At 39.7% G+C, this 23,052-nt stretch overlaps 2 protein-coding genes across 7 annotated transcripts in view; both read right to left on the bottom strand.

The window, feature by feature from the left end:
* Positions 1-15,017, bottom strand: part of LOC127373564 (A disintegrin and metalloproteinase with thrombospondin motifs 14) — a 54,225-nt gene extending 39,208 nt beyond the window's left edge. For both annotated transcript variants that reach the window (XM_051418165.1, XM_051418164.1), the window contains exons 1-3: positions 14,347-15,017; positions 13,488-13,918; positions 1,246-1,402 (exon numbers count right to left, since the gene is read on the bottom strand). In XM_051418165.1, the coding sequence (XP_051274125.1) occupies positions 1,246-1,402; positions 13,488-13,918; positions 14,347-14,425 (667 nt within the window). In that variant the 5' untranslated portion in view covers positions 14,426-15,017. The remainder of the gene's footprint in view (positions 1-1,245; positions 1,403-13,487; positions 13,919-14,346) is intronic.
* A 5,297-nt stretch (positions 15,018-20,314) lies between these two features.
* The window catches only part of pald1a (phosphatase domain containing paladin 1a), a 53,157-nt gene continuing 50,419 nt past the window's right edge, over positions 20,315-23,052 (bottom strand). For all 5 annotated transcript variants that reach the window (XM_051417836.1, XM_051417837.1, XM_051417835.1 and 2 more), the window contains one exon: positions 20,315-22,490. In XM_051417836.1, coding sequence (XP_051273796.1) covers positions 22,341-22,490 — 150 coding nt within the window. In that variant the 3' untranslated portion in view covers positions 20,315-22,340. The remainder of the gene's footprint in view (positions 22,491-23,052) is intronic.

A 23,052-nucleotide genomic window follows, 5' to 3' on the forward strand; every position in this document is an offset into this window, starting at 1 on the left:
GAGCCACGGGCAAGCATTGTACTAAGTTTCATTTTAATCACACGTGCCGATGCGGAGATATAAGCTTCTTCATTTTAAAGACCACCACCTTGTGTCGATGGCCTGAAATTGTGCACGATGCCTAAGGAAGACATGGGGAACTATGGACCCAAGCTTGGTGTCAATCAGACATAGCAATGTGGAGAAATGGTCCACTTCCTTTTTTGACGAAACATTTACAGGAAGTGCTAATTTTATAACGTGCTTATTTTTTTTAATATCAAAATTCTTCAAATAACTTTTTTTGCCAGGACGATCCCCAGGGGCTATTTGAAAGATTTTGTGCGAATCGGACAAAGCGTGTAGGAGGAACACAAAAAAGTAGTTTAAGGACATTTCACACTCAAATTATAGGCAGAAGTGGGCGGGGCCTATATGGTGAGATTCAGCTCCATTCACCGAAGGCGTGGATATAAGGTTTTTGAATGTGCGACAAACTATGCAGAAGTTATTAGCCTAAACGCACTTTTTATGATTGTAGCGCCACCTAGTGGCCGACCCAAAAAGCGGCAATGAATATCAACATTTTCACCAGGCCTGACCACTTTGCCAAATGAAATTTAGTTTTCGTATATGTTCAGGGGGGCAAAAACGCAGTCAATGGCGCTAAAAATATTAATAGGTAGGAAGAAGAAACATAGCAAATACAATAGGGACCTCCAGCGGTCGCTGGCTCAGTCCCTGATAAAACCAATTATATTCAACACAGTTGAGTATCAAAAAAACTGTTTGGGTTTTGGCATCTGTAGTAAAGTAAAGGAAAAAAACTTCCTCATGCCTGTAATGTAACTTTACAAAAATGTATTAGAGACTTGATGTTCACTGTGGTGGTTATAGGAGATAGATTCTGTAGATGTTCATATCATAAGGAAATGAAAAGAAACCAATGGCTTCCTGAAACAGCAGAAAAAGACATTCAAATTTGTAAAACCTAAATGGCTAGCTATGATGTAAATTATATGAGTTGTAATAAATGAGCTAAAACAGGCAAAACCACTGGGGCTTTAAATGCATTTGAACCATTGCCTGTATTATATTTATTCATTTATTTAGGACATTGACGTTGTATTCTGTATGATATATATCTAAAGTCTTGGCTGTTATGACCTCCAGTGCACTTACTCGCACATGCACATCCACACATACACACAAATGCACACAGTGCTTTATGTTTCCACTGACATCATGCTGCTTCTCCTCGCCTACCTTCATTGTGGAGGTCCTCCCTCCGTTGCCCCGTCTCCCTCTTGATGGCTGACCTGCGGTAGACCACATGGACCCGCCCCTTCACTTCCACGTCCTGTTGGCCCTTCTCAAGGGGCTCGATGAAAAACTCCCCATTATCAGTCCGGATCAGACCTGCCTGGAAAAAGAGGGTTTCAAATTAGTGCACCCCTCCTACTTCAAAGGACGGTAATTCCACTGGAGCCAGTAATTATAGTGTGCCTGATCAATTGGAAGACTTAAAGATGGGCTGGATGTACGGAATGACGCAGGTAGACACAATTTGGGGCCCTTTTACCCCTTCACCAAGATTTATTGCCACCAGGAATTCACACTGAACGAGATGATGAGGCGCAATGTCTCAATCCAGCCATACGTCCCCATTTACGCTTTTAATGAACTGTAGAAAAAAAAACTCTGTTGGATACAAGCTCAGATATTGTGGTGTTCAAAGAATTCAAAGCATGTGTTGAAGTTTTACAATGTACTTTCTAGGTACTCACTTTCTCTAAGCCTGCCTGGTGTGCTCCACTTCAATTAGTTATTTCTGACTACCCAGAGAGCAGCTGCAATCTTGCTGCTTTCATTCCAAGGTAAGTATACTTTATTAGGTGCACACTGAGGTTGTACACATGGAGGTGGGCGTGCTGACTGTTCTGTCACCCCTCTTATTCTAAACTCAACATTTCTTTAGATTGTATTGAATTATGAGTTAGGAACAATTGTCATGTTTGCCTCATCAGAGGCTGTGGCTGATGGCTGATGGCTGATGTCAGTGAAAAATAGTCCTCAGGAAGATATTTCTCTTTCATTGAGAGGTACAGCAATAAAAGCTGGTACGAACTGTAGTGTCTATGACTACAGTAACTGTGCAGGTAAGATTGTGGCTGACCCCTCCCACCCCTCTTTGAAACACTTCCCTCTGGCAGGACCAAAACCTCCCGCCACAAGAACAGTTTCTTGTGGCCCGGGACCCCCACTGACACTGACTCCTAAACCCACCCTGTATATATGCATTACATTAATGCACTTCCGTTGGCTTTGAATATTGCAAATATCATTATATGTCACATTGCTAACTTGCAGACCTCCTAGTCAAATTTGTTGCACATTTCTGTACAGCTCTTTACTCATTTGTTTAGGTATCCGGCCATTTTGTACATATTCTCTCATCCTTTATATATGTACATAGTGTCTCCTTTTTATTGTCTCTATTTTTTTTTATTTAAATTTTTTTATTCTTGAGTGACAGTGTTCACGCACATCCAAGCTGCTGTGGAAGGAGAAAGTGAAAGTGTTGCGTTGGCTCTGTTGTTATTGGTATGGAGGTTCCAAAAAAAGTAAATAATCAAATGTGATGAAGTACGGTATGGTATGGTTATTCCATTTCTTAATACGATTCATGGAATAATTACTATATAGTTATGTATACTGTTATTGTGATATAAAAATCTCGACATTAAAGAACCAAAGAGATGTCGCTGCATTGCATCCTCCTTTTTAGTAAATGACCTGGTGATGATGGAGCATCTTGATTGCCAGTGGCACACTTAAGAGAGCACAAACATTTGCACGTACTGATTCCCAGTAAACATAATCCGTTTCAGGCCTCTTTTTTGTATACTTAATGTAACTGAGGGTAAATATTTAGATGGACTGCATCAGGAAGCCAACGTCCAGCTCTGTTTCACTTTCCTTAAATCATGATATAAGCATGTGTGAACATGGACATCCACTGAGAAAGATGTTACAGATTGAAGTTATATTTATTCCGTGGTCTTAATTTGTTTAACTGTTATCATTAAAACTCTTTTTACATTTCCGCACAACATCAGTCTGCATTGAAGTACAGTTTTACTTAATATGAGAAAAATGTGTACAAGAACGATGTGTTTTGTGTAGTCATTATTACACAAGTAAATAAGTGCTGTTTCTCTGAGTGCTGGGTAAATTAATCTATGTCTAAAATACCTTGCATGTATTTTTGGCATTTATTCACTGCTATATCTTTCTGATTATCTTCAAACACATTTGCTATATGTTGGTGTCTACATATAGATTGATTACCTCAATGCATCAGTTTGTTAGAAAAAAAACTACTGGGTGAGGTTGCACTGTGAATAAACAGTACTGGCCAGTTTATATATTCAGAAAAATGTGGCAATAATCAGTATTTTAATAATATCAATGTATTAACTGACAAAAAAAAGCGAAAGGGCGTCACTTGTAATGATGAAAATACAGAGATTTATCGCCTGAATCTGCAGCTCCCAACAGCTTTATGGAGTTTATAGTGAGTTTCCGCTCATTGTTTAGCTGTCCAACCCACAACTCTAATGTTTTGGTTCACTCTCACTGCTCATAGTGGTGTTTCTGGCAACAGCAGGCAGCTTTTTCTCAGGAGAGAGCTCTAAAAACTCATTGGACACTACCAGCTCAGTAATAAACAGCAGACAGACAGTTAGCGACTAACTGGTGAATGAAGTGGAGCATTTGGCAGCTAAAGAGCCAGTCATTTTCCTCAGGAGTTGGTAGAGACCAAAAACACATGAAAATCACTGCAGTTGCCAAAGAAAGATGTAATAATAATTTTTTATACTTTTACCTCCACATTACACAATTGCCTATGCAAGTGAGATTGCTAGAAGTTAATCAAACCCAATCTATTCTTCACTGGATATAACACATCTCTCTGCTTTGTCTAATATATTACATATGCCACCAAACTGTGAGTAAACACAGGTGTGTTCTTGTTTAATGTCCACTTCAGCTTGCTGTTACAGCTCATATGTTGAATCAATATCAGCATCTTAAAGCTTCTAGCTCCTTCCATTATGTATTACTATTTATTCTTTGTTGGGTCATGTAAGGATATCCCGGCGCCACATACACACTATCTATCACAGAGATGACACTTAGACATTTCACATTCACGCCCACACACGAAGAAAGGCCTTGTGTGTTTAATATGTTCCTCGTATTCAGGATATTTTAGTTAAAAATGCTTATTTGGTGGACAAGTGGTGTGACACTGCAAAATAATTTGTGTAAATCTATTCAGGGAACATGGTCTCCTCATGTTTCCTGCCACATTCTATGAGCTGTGTCCAATAAAGTCAACAAAGCGAGAAAAAAAAAAATTCCACCAAGGGTGAATCCAGGTTGTAAGTAACAACTTATTGTTAATCAAGCAAGAACACAAAACCCAAATGTGATCCAAATGAAGCAAAAGCAAGTCTGAAGTTGACACATTTCTTCTCTGAGTTGCCATCTTGTCTCTATTAAAATTAATAAGCTCAAACAGTGCTTTCTGAACAAGCAAATGACATTTCTCATATCCCTACTCCTGACTAAGAAAAAAAGAAATCTATCCAGCCTATCATTATACTCATGAAGAAGGCACACCAACAAGATTTTGGCAAGAATGTGTGTATTTACAGCTGCAAAAAGAAATCTAAATACAGTGCAGCAAAGAGAACACTGTGCCTAAAAAAAAAAACCTCAGGACTCGGCACTAACAACACAAACGTTGTGAAGTGAAGGGTGGACATGACAGTAAGGGCAAAGAGGAGTGAAAGAATCTGTCCAGCCCCTGACCAGGAAATGCCAAGTAAGACATGCTCGAATACTTCCTCTGTGGTCTCTTATTTCAGCAGTGGGTGGAAAGTGAAGCCGGGTCTGTGAGGAGGGAGAGCAGCAGCATCTGGAAGGGCCTACAGAGGAACCAAATGTAAACATATGTACACTGCATAGTAAAGTCTGGGATAGGCAAGGATTTAGGTTTGCTGTTATTAAAGTTATTGGATTTTCAAAAGTTCTGCCTTCATTTCTGTATTATTAATGGCTTCACCCCATTGAAATGTACATCTTAATGAAGTAATAAAGACCTGAAAATAATAATGTATTTGCATCTATAACCAAAACCTGTGTCAAGAACATAGCCCTTGTGCGCAATCAGAGCTGAAACAATTAATTAGCTAATCAATTCGAACAGTCATCAATCACGATTTATCTAGGAAGATTTCCAAATGTAGCTTCAGCTTCATAAAATGTTAAGTATTTGCTGCTTTTCTCTGTTTCATATCACTGTCTATTGAATATATTTGGGATTCGGACTGTTCTGATAACAGTGAGGAGGAACACCTCATCCCAAGAGGAAATTACATCCTTGTCTGGTCCTCACGGTGGCTTGAATTTTGTCTCAGAGTCACAAATAACAAGAACAAAAGCCAAAATGTTTCTCCATTGCTGAAATTGCAAGTGCAAATAACACATTCATTACATTCATAGTTTTTGAGTGGAAGATACAAATGAAATCAGCGTGAGGTTCAGCCAGTTTCACCTGCACTGAAAAATGTCTAAAGCCGAGGCAGTGGGGCATCCAGCAGTATCACTGACGCTAAAAAAAGGCAAATATAGCTAAACCTTAAACTCACCAGTGCACTAAATTCCACACATCGGTTGGAGCAACTTTGAAGGTGGATATTTACTGTATGTAATTTTAGAGGGACCTTGTGCTCTCCAAACACGCAGTCTGCCACCTGCTCAGTGCAGCATACACACCAAGGCAAGGAACAAATAAGGTGAGAGCTGGTGAAATCACTTCGCTGCTGGAAATGTGTCTATTTTAAAGTCCCCTCCTCCACTTAAAAATATGGTTTTCTTCCTGTTATTAAGGTTAGATGTTTGAGCTTCGCTGTGCAGAATGATGTATGTGCAGAGTTTGACACTAGAAGGATGTTTTCACATTCATCTGCTGAAAGTGGAATGTTTCTCTGTGCTCACTGAAAATCTGATTTTAAAGGACGGTGCCTAAGAGCAGGATTTGTGACATAAGTCCGTTTGGAAGTCAATCCTGGTCCAGTATGCAACTTCTACAAGTGTGATGTAGAACCTTAAAGCCACCGGTGCACATATAGTGAGAATTTACTTTACAGTGAGACATCCAGTAAGAAAACTTAAGAAATGAACAAAATTAGCATATTCACAGATTCTGGAATTTCTAATGAGGAAGAAGAGATGATGTCTTTATCTTTATTTGGAAATTACACTTTTTGTGTTAATCAGACACACATTATTGTTCTAAGCAGAATACTTGTGTATGTCTTAAATCATGTCTGCAGGGGATCTTTAGAAAAAATCCATGATTCCAGGCGCAGGTTTGGTTACAGAAGTGGGGAGGACACAGTGAAGAAAAAAAAATACACTGAGCAAATAACAAATTATACTATAACTGGATATTGTGTTTCCCATAAATATGGTAGGAAACAAAAAAAAAAAAAAAACAAGCTATGTAAACCTGTATTTATTGTAACCCTGCTTATATCATATTATCATTTTTAGTTTATTTTATTTTTATTTTTACTCCTGTTTAGCTCTACTGTTGTTTTAGGACAACATTAACTGTAAATTAAAATATAGATTAGCGGTAAACACAATAAGTAGAGTTTGCAAGTGTGTAGCCTGAGAGGAAAGACCAAGGGCAAAATGACTGAAAAGCACTCGCCTCACAAGCTTCGTTGCTTTGGGTGCACAGAAACAATTTAAGGCGTCTCAGATGAGTGAGTCAACATTGTTATCAACTGAGAGCTTCTCTGTGGTGGCGGGGCAGTAAGAACAAGAAAATCAGAGTGAAACTATAAAACTGAGGAGGACAAACAAATTGCAACCTGCTTACAGAGATCACAGGCCCAGTTTCTCTTTCCAATTCCGATTCTATTTCTCACGATAAATGAACATAAACAATGTCACAATATACCACTGGTATATCATCAAACATCATCTACTGACGTTATAATGACATCCCTTAAAGTGGATGAATGACAAACAATCTAAAAACGGACCACATGCTGCAACGTGCAAGATAATCAAAGTTCCAGAGGCTTAACCTGCAATCTATGGCAGATTGATTAGAAATATATAATCTGGGTTCCAGGCACGCTCTGTGTTGATCTACAAACAAATAGCAGCGAGTCAACCACTGAGATCAAGGTATCCACCCTAATTTCCATGAGGTCACTCGGTTTACTGTTCTGTAGGAAGAGATCACACTTCTGACGCAATATTCATAAGATAGTGACAGCAACGAACATGTTGGTGATGCTGGGTGAAAGCCTTTGTGGTAAAACCAGGACGATCAATAAACCAAATCATGGCTGAGTAGTGCTGGAACCAACAGACTCGTGGGTTTGAAATAATCGTATGAGACAGCTTGTGGGAGTAGGGGATTACCACTTGATTCCTTTTTATCAGGTTTCACATCTCACTGAGCAGGGCCACAAAGGGTAAGCATAGCTGCTGATCAAGACAAGGATTATAAAGAGAAAATTGGGCTGAGATCCACCGGCACTCATCTAAACCAATTAGAATTATTTAGCCATTAAGTAGTGTACCTAATTAAAGTAAAAGATAATGAGGCTGTTAATAGAGGCTGATGTTTTTCATACAAACGCTAGTAGTAGTAGTACTGGTTGTAGAAGAAGTAGTAGTAGAAGTAACAGCAGTTGTAGTGGTAGTAGTATTAGTAGTATAAAAATAAGTAGTTGTAGTAGTGGTAGTAGTCATAGTGGTAGTAGAAGAAGTGGTTGTAGAAGTAGTAGTGTCGTAGTAAAAAAAGATGTGGTTGTAGTATTGGTACTATTGGTAGCAGTAGCAGTAGTAGTAGGAGAACCACTGGTAAGTAGAGGCAGAAGTAGTCTTAATATTGATCATTGTAGTAGCAATAGGTGTACTAGTAGAAGAAAAGAGAGTGGTAGTAGTAGTAGTAGAGGGAAAAATAGTTATAGTAGTAGTGTATAGCTATATATATACACAAATATATATTATTATACAATATATAAAATGTAACTAATGTGTGTGGAGTTAATTAATGTGTTACGTATCGATTTGATTCTCATTATTGTGTGTTTGTGTGTGTCCAGTATCACGGTGTGTGTTTCAATGGGCACGTTTAGACAGACATGCTGTAGCTGCTGCAAATAAAGACTGGACTGAGAGGAAATAAATCACACAATTGGCTGAGATGTCAGGCTTCCACTGATGGAGCTCATAATTTAGTGACTTCACCTCCGTGCCAGCAGCGTACTGGAACACCGGAGGACACTGGAATACTGGACTGGGACCAGCCCTGTACAGAATTCCTGCAAACATTCATGAATAGAACAATTTATGTAAGCATTTTCCATCTCCAATGGATGGAAAACCGCCACCCCCCCTCCCCACCCCCCACCCCAAAAAGCCGACTGACTTCTGACTGTTGCTAGGTGGCTCTCTCTCTTTTTAACTGATGGACACAGAAATAGCGCTCTTCCGACTGCGGTTATCCGGCACTCGTGTTTCCATCACACATGTAATTCAATCAGCCCGTCATCTGCGCTAATTCCCAACACATGAGCAGCACCAGTGTAATCATAGCCATCACTCATCGCTCCACAACAATAGTTCATGCTCGTCTGGAGCGCACAGCTGTTGCCATCCAGCACGAGATACAGTCAGAGGGGGAGATTTTGCAGACGCTGACACGTTGGTCAATCAAACATAAGTTATATAAAAATTAAACTGAAAGTGCAGGTTTGTTTTAGAACACCAAGTCATACACTTTCTTTGCAACCTCAGCGAGCAGTTTGGTAGTGCTGCGAGACCAAATATATCGAAAGGATATCAGATTAATTTGCAGCTTTACTGTATGCATGTCTTATCTGTCATGAGCTTGGAATGCCATAAATCATGCGCCGCCGGGCACATGGCAGGAGACCAAGTTAACGTAATCTGTTACTGGTGATGTAATGCTTCGCTATTAGGGAGTCATCTCTGTGGGAGCAGCCTCCCTGCATAGGACACACTGATAGCAAAGCTTATCATGGAAATTAGGTCGTATTGAAGTGGTTAGGAGTTGTGACTGCTGGTGTCTTCTGAGCACTTTGTTTTCAGGAATAAGAAAAGAAAAAATATCTCTGATAAACATCACCAGTGCCTCAATACATTACGTGTCTGTTCTCCATCAAGCATACTTTTGAAGATGGAGCGCTGGTGGTACATACGGACACACAGGACAGTGCCTCCCAGAGATTTGGCCCGCATATGCTGACCACTTATTCCTTTCAAACTGGGTCCTTTCATCAGACGTGATCTCCTCCGTGTTCTTCCACATCAAGCAGACACTTGTGCACCTTCAAATGCTCCCTAAACACCCCTGCATGCACAGACAGGTCTATGTTTATGTTGGCTTTGATGCAAGGAAACGCATAGACAATATTCCTAAGAGTCTGACTGCAGCCTTTAAAGACTGAGTTCGCCCAAATCACAAATAAAACATGCATTGATTGGACATGTAGAAAGTTTTGGTTGTATTTGTCTAGTCTGAGACTTCTGCTGCCACCACAGTTGAGTAGAGGTGCAATGTTGTTTGCGGTGCTCAAAGCTTTGACATTTGACATTTGAAAAAGCCCACAGCAGCATGTCTTTTCAGACACAATGTCCCAGAAACTCTATATAATACACAGAGCCCAATGTTTGCAAATTTTCCTAGAAGTTATTTTCCATTTTATTGTGATTTGGTTGAACAGACATTTTTCTAACATAAAAGTCACAACACGCTGACCTCTATAAGAGGAAGAGACATCCCAGGGTTGTGGTTTTCTGGGAATTACATTCTAAAAGCAGCTGCTTGACAAATTCAATGTGTTGCCTGCTCCCAGGTGTTATGAGTGGTAATTGATCTACGGTCACTTTAAATCAATATTGTCTTTGTTCCCTTTCTTTCACTACAAATTGGGGAACTGGAGCATGATTGGTTACTTTCAGCATCTGATTTCTGGATTTCTTTCAGAATAAAGGTTTGTGGAGTAATAAAGGGGGTCTTGGGTGCAGGTTCCAAAGGAGATTTCTACCGTAAATCGGCTTTAATGAAAACCTTAATATTCTGCAATGTAACAACAAAGGAATCTCCTGAATAATTAAACAATACTAGAGGGTTATGGTATCTTAAACATATTTTCATATTTTTTGTAAGAAAACAGTTTTTCCACTGTGGCTGGCTGTAAATACTACAGTACACATAAAGAGCCATACAAAGTATGAATAATTCTGCGCTCATGTCATATTGAAATAACTGTGATTACCAGTTTCCGAATAATAAATAACATTCATGTCAACATCTAGGGCATATTTACAGACTCTTCAGAAAATCGAATTGTCTATATTCAACATACCGCATACGAAATTGCACAAAAACCAATAACGGATGGGACACGACTCACTATCCAGTTATCCAATTACATAATAATACAAAACCTCCTCCTCTTTCATTGGTGTTTCTAAAGAAGCTGGACTATGACAATGTTTCTGATATATTACATGTGAAATTGTACTAGCTAGGAAAGTTTAAAGACATCGTCATTTGGATGTTGTCACAACTTGTACGTTGACATGACACGCTATTTACAGGTCGGAAACTGGTAATTAATTCTGACATGAACATGCCTGTGAGCACAAAATTGCGGTCAAAGCCTCATGGGAGCTGTAGTCATTGAGTTTAAGAAAAAAAATATATGTTAAATTAGAGCTGTGTATTGGCAAAAATCTGGCAATACGATATGTATCACGATGCAGGGGTTACAATTCAATATACCGTGATTTTTTTTGCGATATGCAATTTCTAAAAATCTAATTTTAGAAAAAAATTAAGTTAACTTTTTGTGAAACCAGGGATCTTCTGCATTTGTATTTGTTACAGTCCCTCAGTTTAAGTTTACAACACTGCAATGTAGCACTTGGTGGTTTAAACACTAAAAGTGATAATGTTTTTTTCGACACTTTATTGATGTTTTCTTACACCCCTACTTAAAATGACATGGAAAACATACAAGAAAATCTTGGTGAACAAAAGCTAGCAGAAATCTAGCAGAATAGAAACTAGCAGAAAAAAGCTACCAGAAACTTAGGATGATAGGATACACATAGGATGGTATTGGATACAGTCAAAACTTTCTCCAGCGCTGGCACAACGCTAAAACGAAGTGTGGGTCTGGCTCTGCGAGACTACAGCTTTCTATATCAGCCTTGTTTAAGACAAAAAAATACAGAGATGAAGACTGCCACCTTTATTTGTGCTTATGTTTATAAGAAAATGTATAAAACCCTTTCATATCGAAGGTGAATACAGCATTGTGCTGCATAGGGCCACCACGTCACTTTGAGCCTTGAAAGGCACACACTGTCGCCTTTCAGGAAATTACTTTGTGATTAGAGAACACAGCGTGGCATTGTCCACACCCCTTTCACTGTTATTACATTAAGAAAGAAGGAATAACTCTGTGACATCTCTCTTACCCGGCTGAGAGCTTTAGCACAGTTCGTTGTGTTAATACAGAAAAGCTATGAGAACCAGAAAATGCAATGATGCTAAGAGATGTCCATCGTTTCTTTGTGTTGTTCTAAATCAACATAAAAGCTCAGCTGTCAGCTGAAACTATAGCCAAAAAATAGACTTGAATCAAAGTTTTCTCACTTGAGGTGTCACAGTGTGTAATAATTCAGTAAAGCACTAATAACTGTGTTTGTGTCTCATTTGGAGGGTTTTAAAACCTCCTGGATCAAAAGAGTATCTTCACTCCCATTCCACTTGTTATTTCTGTCAGAAGAGTCCACAGGGCTGACTCAGAAATGCTAAGCAGTAGCCTTGCTTTGGTCAACCTGCCAATTCAAGTGTCACATGTGCGTTTGAAAATTCACTCTAATTTGCTCAACTGCAAACATCCATTAGTGGCTCAGTTCACGTCCCATCCCTCCACTGTATCACAGGGCGACACAGTTGGCCGTGATGATACCAAATGACTGCGTTAGAGTAGAATGATGAATAGATTGGTGGTAATGCAAGAGACACACAATGCTCTGGATGAAGAACAGGTCTGCTGGGATTATGGCCTTTCATTTTGAATTGACTTTACCTTGACAGGCCTCAAATACCATCAGTGAAACCAATCCATAACTGTGGATGCTTAAAACAGCTGTTTAAAGTCATATTCCACCCAAAATGTGCCTCTTTAGAATCAAAACTAAACTCCTCTAGGCTAAAAATGGCTGTAAAAGGTCTGTAGTTGGCTTTTTCACTTAGGTTTTCACTGTATCAAAATGTTTTCAGGAACTTCTTAAACACCTTCTGTAGCATAATCCATGTCTCTAATGTCATCCATATGTTCATATGTTCCAAACACTCTGTTTTGACTAAATAAAGTGCTTCTTAGCATCTCCATTTTGGATCTGATTCTAGGTTGACAAAATACTTGGACTGCTAAGCTCCAAGCTCCAACCAAATTCTCAAAGTAGTGAACAATCAGATAGCAGGTTCCTGATTTTCAACCATGGCTAACTGTCGTTTTCACGAACATCGCTGGTGGCAGTTCACAGTATATCAGTTGTAGCTTCTCTAGTCAATATTTCAATATTTACAATCAATCAAATTACATATGTGCATATATGCTATCACCTAACTCTGCAGTTCCCCTCAGCTTTACAGAGCACTTTAGCATCTTTCAGCTCATGGTTTTGGTTTTACGGCCCACAACTTTAAGTACGTTTTAGCTCTCTCTCACTGCCTTCATCAGTGTCAATTTCAGATGTCTACAGCTGTTTTCAGGCTCTGATCAACCAACTTTACACCAGCTGCCCAAACCAAACATAGTGGAGCAACTAACATCTTACCAGATCCGATAAGGGACTCCTATTCAATCTCAACCATACTGCTCCAGTCTTCTCGTGCACAAACCTTCGAGCTTGGTCAAACCTGCTTGATTCCAGAGTATCCAGACGCTCAAACTGCTGCATGTATAGTATAGAGGAATTGGCAAAAAATATGTGTTTGGAAGATACTGAGCATACAGATGGACAGCATAGAAATAATGCTGTGGGACTGGTTTGAGAAGTCTGTATGGATGTTATACTTTTGTAGTTAAAAGGGGTCTCATTTAGAATCCATGGTACCCAACATGACAGCATCCCTCAACAAAGGACCAAACAACCTTAGAGCCAACTCTCAAACCTACAGGGGTGAATATTTTATACTTAAAGATACAGTAGATTTAATATGGAATATTGCTTTATTGTATGTCTTATGTAAGGATGGGATGCACATGCAAGCTCAGGTCAGAATGCTAACCCATAACACTGCACATACTGACATCTTTTCATCCAGCCACATCTCTCTCATCACTGCATTGATGACTTACCAGTCCGTCACAATTGCTGATAGCCACAGAGGCCTCCGGCATGTCACTCACGTCTCCGGTGAAAACACAGTCTCCGTGGATACGTTCCTTGGCCTTTTCTAAAAAGTCCTCCTGCCATTCCACAAAAGCCCCCGGGGCCACCAGCCTCCTGTTGGCCCTCAGGCGGAGGTGCAGTTCTTTCCCAAACACAGTGACATTGAAAAACAAGTGCTGAGCCGAGGAGGAGGTTACCGAGGGCATCTCGGGGGCACCGCGGGCCACCCTTCTTCTGCTGCCAAAGGTTGAGGAGGCATCAGCAGCAGCAGGGGCACCAGCATCACCGCCTTTACTTCCACTTCCAGCAGAGACCACGTGAGAAATGTACCGGCCATGGGAGTCTGTGCTGAATGGCACGATAAGACCATATTCACTTAACTTTCCAGAGAGTTTTTCTGATGGGACAGATAGTGTCAAGTGAGAATCACATTCACAGAGCTATGGCAAGTTCCTATGGAAAAACACTATAAAGCAAAATAAGCTGATTAAAAATACTACTGTATCATAGAGGACAGAACTAAACTTTCATAGATATGGTTATGTAAAGCATATAAAGGGAGCTCAGAATGAATGCTCCCTTTATGAAACAGGGGTATTAAAAGTAAAGATAACGTGGACATAAAGGAAAATCCAGCAGTTCAACACTTGATCCAGAATAGGAAGGCTGTCAGACTTATTATGTTGACCTATCAATAAAAATAGACCACGAATTTATCACCAACCCCCTAAACACACATTTAGACATTAGAGTGCATTTCTTTACAAAAAGCAAATGCACAGCAAAAAAAAAAAAAAAAAAAAAGACAATAAATGGATAACTCACCATGCGTTTCTGCAGCGAAAATATGATCCAAAAATACTGGACTGAGTGAAAAGCACATGAATAAATACATACAATCCATAGCGAGGGCTATAGTGTGAGAGCTGCCACTTCAGCGCTGAGTTTTCCTTTCTGTTGTAAACTTTGAACAGTCCTCCTGAAAAAAAAAAAAAAAAAAAAAAAGCACAAATGCAGGAGAAAAGTCCTCAGAGTTGAGCTCCAGCGAAGCAGTCGGGCATTTCTGAACGTTTTCCCTCTAAACGCCAAACTGACGGATATTCACAAGTTGTTTCCAATCTTTTGGCCTGTGCTGAACTGCATGGACCAAGTCTGCCCCATCCATTTAGGGAGCTAAGGGGGGGGATATCTGGGGTGCTGATGACGACAACTCCCCGGTAAAAAAAAAAAAAAACCGGGACGGTTTGAAGAGGTAGCCCAATTTGTTTTTCTTCTTCTTCTTCTTCTTCTTCTTCTTCGTCCTTCCCTTCCTCAGTTAACTTTTTTTAAAAAGACAGGAGAGCAAGTTAACGCACGCCTACGCTGAGAAAAAAAAGTCGGAAGGGTTCAGATAAAGTGTGCAGAGACAGAGTGTCCCGGTGGTGAAACATCTGCCGTCCAGTCGTGCACCATTACGCACCAATGGTTCAGCTGCGGGACTCTCAACTGCTCAACTTGAAGCCACTACCAGCCAACAGTGGGAGCGCCTTCTCCCCACTAGACAACCACATATTTAGCCAAGCGAATTTTTTTTAAACTACAAAAAAAAAGAAAAAAGAAAAAGAAACTGTTATATCATCATATCCTGCAAAAAATGTCCACCCCCACGGCTAATATTCTAGTCTTATTCTATTCTTTCTTAAAGAGAATGGAAAACTCTTCCAGATGTAAGGCAATAAGTCATATATGTTTACATTAGTGCACAAACACGTGTCAGTGATAACATGGCAATAAATCTGGGATAACACGTGTCTGAGGAAATGTGGGACTAAATTTTGGTACACATTGTAGATTACAGAAATGCAGCCTTGTCCATAAATAATCCACTCAAAAATATAGAAGAATTATAAAATACAAAGATATATGAATATTAAGGACATACAAATATGTTTAGAATATAGAAACAGATCAAACCAAAGGAATAGACACTTATTCCTTTATAATGCTCACAGGTCCATATGTGCATTGAAACAGATTTTAGTTGCTGTAATTGTTCCTTATGTCGCTGTTTTGCACCAACATACGTTATCAAATTCAGCCAAAGCTTATAAGAGGCTTCAGCATTTTGAGGTAGACAAATGAAAGTGGCCAAAATTACAGTCTTTTTAATACTGTACCCTCTACTGCAGCTCATCTTTGAGCATGTCAAACATTGATATGGTGCCTTCTGTCTCTTCAGGGTCAGTATGGACAGTAGGGACACTTACAGGGACTGTGTCAGTGTACATTATGTTTTAAGTTAGTCTTGAAAAAATCCATAAAGTGCATTTCACGGTAAGGTAAAGTGCTGTGTGCGATTAAAAGTGAAGCCAATCATCATAAAAGTAGACTGAATAGCCATTTTCCATGTCCACTGAATTCTAGTATAAACAAAGCACATCTTGCATTATCCAATTTAATGACCTCATGCAATTTCTATCTAAGTTTTCATAATATGCGCTAATCCTGCAGATGTCACTGTGAGCATATGTTCCCTTTGCCGAAAGGGAACAAATCCAACACCATCGTTAGAGGCTTAGAAGGTGTGAAAACTGTACAGTAGATTTCATCAGTGGAATGACAGCCTGTTAAAACTTTGGATGGCTGCTCAAGCAACCAGGATTTCTTTGGCCCCGGCTCACCCTGCTGGAGTCCAGACTTTTAGTCAGACATGACCACGCAGAGACTGAACCAACAACTCTGGAATCCTTCTAAGAGGAAGAGACGGGGGTTGGGTTGAAATGAGTTTTGACTTTCAGGTACTTTTTTTGAGGGAAAAGGTGTCTAGACTGGACATTCTTTTCCCTCCACAGTTCCTCGAGTGTGTCTGGGCTCTGTTGGTCTGGGCAACCTCCCCCCATGCAGTGCCTATACCCTCACTCTGTGGCTAATTAGCTCCATGCTCCCAGGATGGTCAATGCAGGTGTGGGTTTTACGCAGTCATCCCCCCAGGGCGGCAATGAGCGGACTGGATGGTGATCTAGAGCTGTGCATTAATAAGCGATGGAAACTAACCACAGCATTAAGAGATGGAAACCATTAACTGCCTTGTAAGAAGTTTTACGCTCTTTTTCCATCCATACTGTTTGGAGTGTTTTTTGTTGTTTTTTTTTTTTTTTTTTCGTTTGTGTCTAAAAGCCAGGCTAACATTCCACAATATAGCATAGTATTCAATTAGAAGCCTTGTTTTTTCCTTTCTGAACTGAATAGCTCCACTCACAGTCTGTGGTTAAGTCCACACACCAGAACAATTTTCTACTACAGTGCTCGCATTAGAACACTCTGTCCTTCACAACAGGCGTGTATGAAAGCTTTAATACACTCTTGTGTCAAATTCGAACCCAACTCTCGAGTGCTTTAACAATAAGCCGCAGATATTCATGTGAGGATGCCAGACCTCTTCAGAATTGGGACTTTGTGAACGATAAACACTTGAAAATGTAAGTCTTTGTTTCCCTCTTCACAGAGACACATGTCAAAGTCAGACAGAGTAAATTACTTAAAATCAGACAGACAATGTAATCTGCTGAATAGTACTTAGTACAGTCTTTGAGGGTGGAGCTGCAAAGAATCAAGCTTCTCCCCCTGTGTTTCCAGCCATGGGGCAAAGTTACAGTACAGTGTGTGGAGCTATGGATGCCTCAGTGTGTGCTGTAATGTGGTCTAGCCATGCCAGCGTGCTGAGAAAATATGTGACTTTTCATCTCTGAGATGCAGGGAGATGCAAAGCAGCTGCTAGTCTGCCCCGCAGCTTGAGGGAAGAGGAGCGTCTGCATTTGCCAAGTTACAAACCAGCGACTGGAAGAAGTTGTTATTACGGTCCTCTGCCCCGTGTGGATGGAGGGATTTGGGCCTGAAAGGGTTAGAATGAGCACTGAGGTATGACCCGGGTCAGACTTGATGAGTTTCACTTGAGCTTTCTTGAGAAAATGTGATTAGTGAGTAATGAGTGTGGGAGTCTTTTCTGTAGCTGTAGCTCCTATATGTGTCATAAGTTTTACCTTAATTACATTTTATATCATGTTTGTTTCTTTTTAAGATTTTTTCTTTTTGGCTTTTTATCACCTTCATGAGATAATAGCAGGATAACAGGAAAGCAGGGATGACATGCTGCAAAGGGCTGCAGGTTGGAATCAAACCAAGGCCGCTGCAGTAAGGACCCAGCCTTTGTACAATGGGCATACCCTTTACTGGGTGAGCTACCACGGTACCCATCAGGATTGTTTCTCAATATCTCAAAAATGACAGTTTTCAATTAAATTGATAAGTCAGAAGTCTTTTCCAACAACTCCCCCAAACTGAACAATAAAATGCATTGTTTGTCCATGCTTTCTAGAATGATACATAGAATTGGTTTTTTTTTTATTTGATGCCACAAAAACTCTGTTTGTCTTATACAAACTGTTACAAATCACTATTGAAAAATACATGCACTCTATGATGTGACAACTCTATGGTTTGGTTAAGTTTAGACGCAAAAACAACTTGGAAAGGTTTAGGGAAAGATCATGGTTTGGGTTAAAATAAGTACTTTGGAAAGGTTAGGGGATCTTCGTTGTGGTTACTAAAATAAAGACTTGGCTTAGGGAATGATCATGGCCATGCTTTGAGAAAAACAACACCGACTGTTGGTTTGTCACAGGAAACAAACAACTGTCTCCCGTGTTAAACTATTAAACTCCTGTGTTTTGTTGACCCACTGATCAACCCCGACCTTCTCCCTACTCGGACTACTACTACTACTTCCTCCTTCATTCATGGTATAGTTAATGTCATGTTAGGGATGCTGTCGTTCTTTTTGGGAGCACATTCTTGTCCTGTTCAATGTTCTATTTGTCCCAAATTTGCCAGGCAACCAGTGTAGACATCACTACACCCAGCCAGGAAATAGTCCCACACATAACCAACATATAACTACAATCTGTGAGCCTAAGAGGTTGGTGTCTGGTTGGTGGATCTTTTTTTTTTTTAACCATCACACAGAGCAAGCGATGCAAATCCCTGTACACAGGCAGATTTAAGGTTTATCATAATGTCCTATTATTAAAATAACACATTTATACTAATGTGCAGCGTTTTTGGAGGTATTTCCACTTTTAGGACGCTGTCATTAGTGGCTCCACTTTAGGAATTTGTTATCTTGTTATGTGGTTTAAGTCCAGTCTAGCTCACACAACAAGATAATAAGCCACAAGCTACTTACTCTAAATAACAAAACCTTAGTCAATGTGATATAATCCAAAAGAAAGAATGGAGGGGAAAAAAGAAAGCGCATTTAAGAGCTCTCTATCAATTCAATCAGTATTTTTTTATCCTGCCAGCTGAGACTTTTCATTACCTTGCTCAGCGGAGTGTGTAATACCTAGCCAATCAGGGATTGTGTATTATTGCCTGCAGTAAATGAAAGCCTTGACGTGCGTTTGCCAAAGCAAATTTGAGAACATCCCTTCAAAGATATTCACGGTCATGTTATTATTGATGAAATCACTGAGAGGGCTGAGAGCACACTTGAGACTCTGAGGTGTTTGTAATGCTGCCTTTATCCACACAAGAACAATCAAAGAGGACGGCGGTGCACCCATGCACCCCTTGCACCGGCACCATGCCTCCTCTCCTGAACAGCTCTCTCATCTGCAGAGGGAAGCTTTTCACATGAAGTTCATTACATCCCCTCTCGCTGCTCACCTCTCAAAGCCACTCTTTGTCCGCGGTAATCTCGGGATCCTTCAGAACCGCTAGCTTGAGTTTCACATTGGGGAGTATCTCAATGAGTCTGGAAAGGATTTCAAAGGCGAGGGGCCGCTATATCATCCAAGCATGGTCTTCATGTCCTGGGCTTATCTTGACCCGGAGTCAAGTTGGCCACATGCTGCAACTGAATAGCCCCTCTCCATATCCAAACGTTGTTTTAACCAATTTGTCTCTGTTGGTAGAGTTAAGAGAAATTTACAAAACAGACACTGTGCTCTATAAAAGCATGTTTGTGTTACTGTGGATATATCTAATATATCTCCCAGACGCCTGACAAAGACGGATAATGTAGCCCATAAACTGAGATGATGTAGAAAGGAAACAAATTAAGAAACTATAAAAGGAGCATTTCAATCTGGACCACTTGGTTTCCATTTACAATAATCCAGGATAGGCTGTGGTGTGATAAAATCCTAACAACTTCCGTACTCCCAAAGATAAGCCTGCTATGCACTTACAAGATGGGAAGTGATCTGGGATATCAGCCTTTCAAAGCAGGCCAGCAAAGCCAAGTGAGCTTCACTGATGTGCCGGCTGGTGGCTTTTAATCCCCACACAGCCTTCCATTCTTGAGAGTGACCATATTTTTTTTTTAATTAAGACCTTACCTGTCCACATCAAAAGGCAACTCAGATTAGTCTTTTGATCTTCCTAAGCTCTTTATTACTGTATATGGAATATGTTAAGATTTCAGCCCAACAATGAATCATCTGTCTTGTGTAAACGTATGCTGCCCGATGCTCATAACCTGCTCTGCTCTTCTGAGGCTGGCATTGACACAAGACAAAGAGGCCGTCCGGATATACGAGTGGAGTCTTAGCGGTGCGTATCTAGAGCAAAAGATGATGCCGAGATAAGGAGGAAAAAGACAGGAAGCCGAGGAGGGAAGAGACAATTATTTGGCTCCCTTGCACAACGTTGTTTTATTGAAAATCCTCCCATACTTTTAAATCCAAATCCTTGACACGGTTTTATTTTTCTCCTCAATACACAAAGAAATGATACCAAAAGCAGACACAGGCTGTTAAATCTATCTGAATTATTTATTTTACCCCCCCAAACAAAAAGAAAGTAAGTGGCACATACAGTGAATAAAGGGTAATGCATTGCTTCTATAATGGGTGCCTCTTAAAATGAACATTAAATTAGGTGCATAGCTAAGACGTTAGGGTGTTATTACAACCTGCACATGTATGTTCTTATGTTATCAAATTACACAAAGATTGGTTCATAATGGTTGCTCTTTTAATTATCAATCATCACAATATTTTACCTCAATTAGTCTGAATCAATTACATACAGTGCAAATGCTTTCACAAATTGACAGTAAGAAAAAAATACTTACAAGAGGCATCTGGAGGAAGGATTTTTTTTTTCCTGGCTTATCTTTGTTGTTTAAAGGCAGGAATCGTGGTTTTTAAAAGCACACTTTGAGCTACAAATTACTTTACAGCTAAACACATTGGCAAATTAAAGAACAAAATAGACAAACAAAAGTGTTAAGACTGTTAAAGAAATACTGTACAGTAAGAGTTATTCCATAAATGTAGGCACTCTTAATAACTGGCATAAAAAGCCTTCCGTTGATGCCACTAAGATGCAGTTATTAAATGGTATATTTTTCCTTCACCAATTGATACCAAGAGTTTTTAACCCCAGTTACAGCAAGTATTTGAGGGCCTGGCTGTTTCCAAAAATACATTTTTACAGATGTATAATTTGATCCCTGCTGATGGACTGGCGATGTCGAAGACATTGTAATCGTTTACTGGCAGGGGTCGTGAAGTCTGTGAGAGCTGAGCTGATTAAAGGGGAACCAATTTTACACATCAAAGTCTGTTTACAGGTCTTTGGGAGTACTCAAAGACCTGAGAATGTATAAAGCCTTTTTGTGGCTGTATGAAGTCTGATAAATGTCCTCAAGATATGTCAGTTGAGTCAGCTTGGAGTTGAAGACTTGAAGTTGAAAAATCTGGTGGGTGCGGAGTTTAAAAGAAGTGAGCGCACCAGACCTCCATAGCCTTCTCCTCATCTTCTCCGGCAGGTTTTTTGTGAGGAAGAAAAACGCGTAGAATATAAAAAAGTAATATCTCTGGTTCTTCACATGACATTGAGGAAGTGAAGTTACAATTTCATGGGACTTTAAAGGAGTCTCAGAGTATACATTTAGCAATTTTTAAGCAACATTGCTCCAATGTTTACAAATACAAAAGACACATTTACAGTTTTGAAGTAAAATCAAATAAGCATAAAAAAAATCCTGACATGCTGTACTGCTAGTACCTGTATCGCACATGTAAATGAATGTAAAAAAACAAAACAGGTACAACAGATTACTGGTGTTATGCTGTCGATAAAGAAACTATGGCCAACACCATATTTAAAATCATATCAAAAACATTGACTCTGATCAGCTTTAAAAAACCTTAAGGACACATTAACATTTAAATAACAACAGCTTTCATATGTACAAAGGGAACCCTATCAAAAACTGAAAAACCTCATGTCAAAGTGCACAGTCACTGATGACAGCTGTGCTGGGCAGAAAAGGACAGGGCTCAAGAAAAATATCAGGTCACGAAAGAGCAAACAGTTGTGACATATAACCAAAATTGTTGGCTGACACAGTGGAATTTGCTCCTCTCCTCCATAACAACACTTAACTCTCGTCTTGTTCTAACAGAAGGTTGTCTCATCTTCAAAAGTGAGAACACATAAGGACATTTTTTTTTAGCCTTGATTTGAAAAAAGTAACAAATATTAGTACACTGAAATTCTACCATTGATTTAAAAGAAAAAAGGCAAAGGCACAAATATCAACTTCTAATATAGGAGCAACATTCTGCTAAGACTCATAGAAACAACATCAAAATGTTAACATCGCCAGTGAGTTTGAAAAACAAAAAAAGAGCAGTAACACAAACAATAAATGAAGAGAAGATATGCATAATAATACAGGGGTAAATATAGAAGGCATAACAATGTTAATGTAAATGTCTTTTATTCTGAAAAGCACAGTACTGTCTTGCTGCGTTCACAGTGATTCTCTCTCAGATGAACTCCCCTCGGAAAGGAAGTGACTGAATGTTTTGCTGTTTCCAGCGGCAGCGCAGCCTGGCCAACGGCGTGTCCCTCAGGTTTTCAAACTCGGAGAAGCCCAGCTGGTTGAGGATGTCATAAACTCCGGCTCTGGCAGCCACCTACCACAGAAACACACAAAATGTTAATGAACAGGCAACACAGCCACCCAGGCTTTTTTTTTTTTTTTAATATGTCCATCATGACCACACAAACGCTTTGACTGTCACTTTTTCAGCATGTTATCTGACAGTCCCCGGCATGCAGCTGTTCCATTGGAACAATAGCTATCTACTTTGGGTTTGGAGACAACAGGTTTAGTTAAGTTCACAGAGACTAGTATCTAGCCTCTGAAAACATTTTCTGTGGCTTTGGAGGGCGCTCTCAATGAAAAACCCTGATGATGTCACTGTGACGTCATTAGGGTTATCTCATGCTTGGTGAAACTGATAACAGAAAGCTTTTATTAGGAACTGGGTGATGTGGACTTTGAAAGACAGGGACATTTACCAGCCAGGGAGACTCTAATGAAAGACACTATCTAGTTGCATCATGGGAAATGTAGGATCTAGTGTTTTGGGGGGGTTAACCAATACTTAAAGTCAGTCGTTTTGATCAACTACAGGTGTCCCCCCAGAAAGATTGGTTTAATATAACTCAATAATATTTATATTTATTTATTTA

This window comes from Dicentrarchus labrax, unplaced genomic scaffold (genome assembly GCF_905237075.1).
Source record: "Dicentrarchus labrax unplaced genomic scaffold, dlabrax2021, whole genome shotgun sequence".
NCBI lineage: Eukaryota > Metazoa > Chordata > Actinopteri > Moronidae > Dicentrarchus > Dicentrarchus labrax.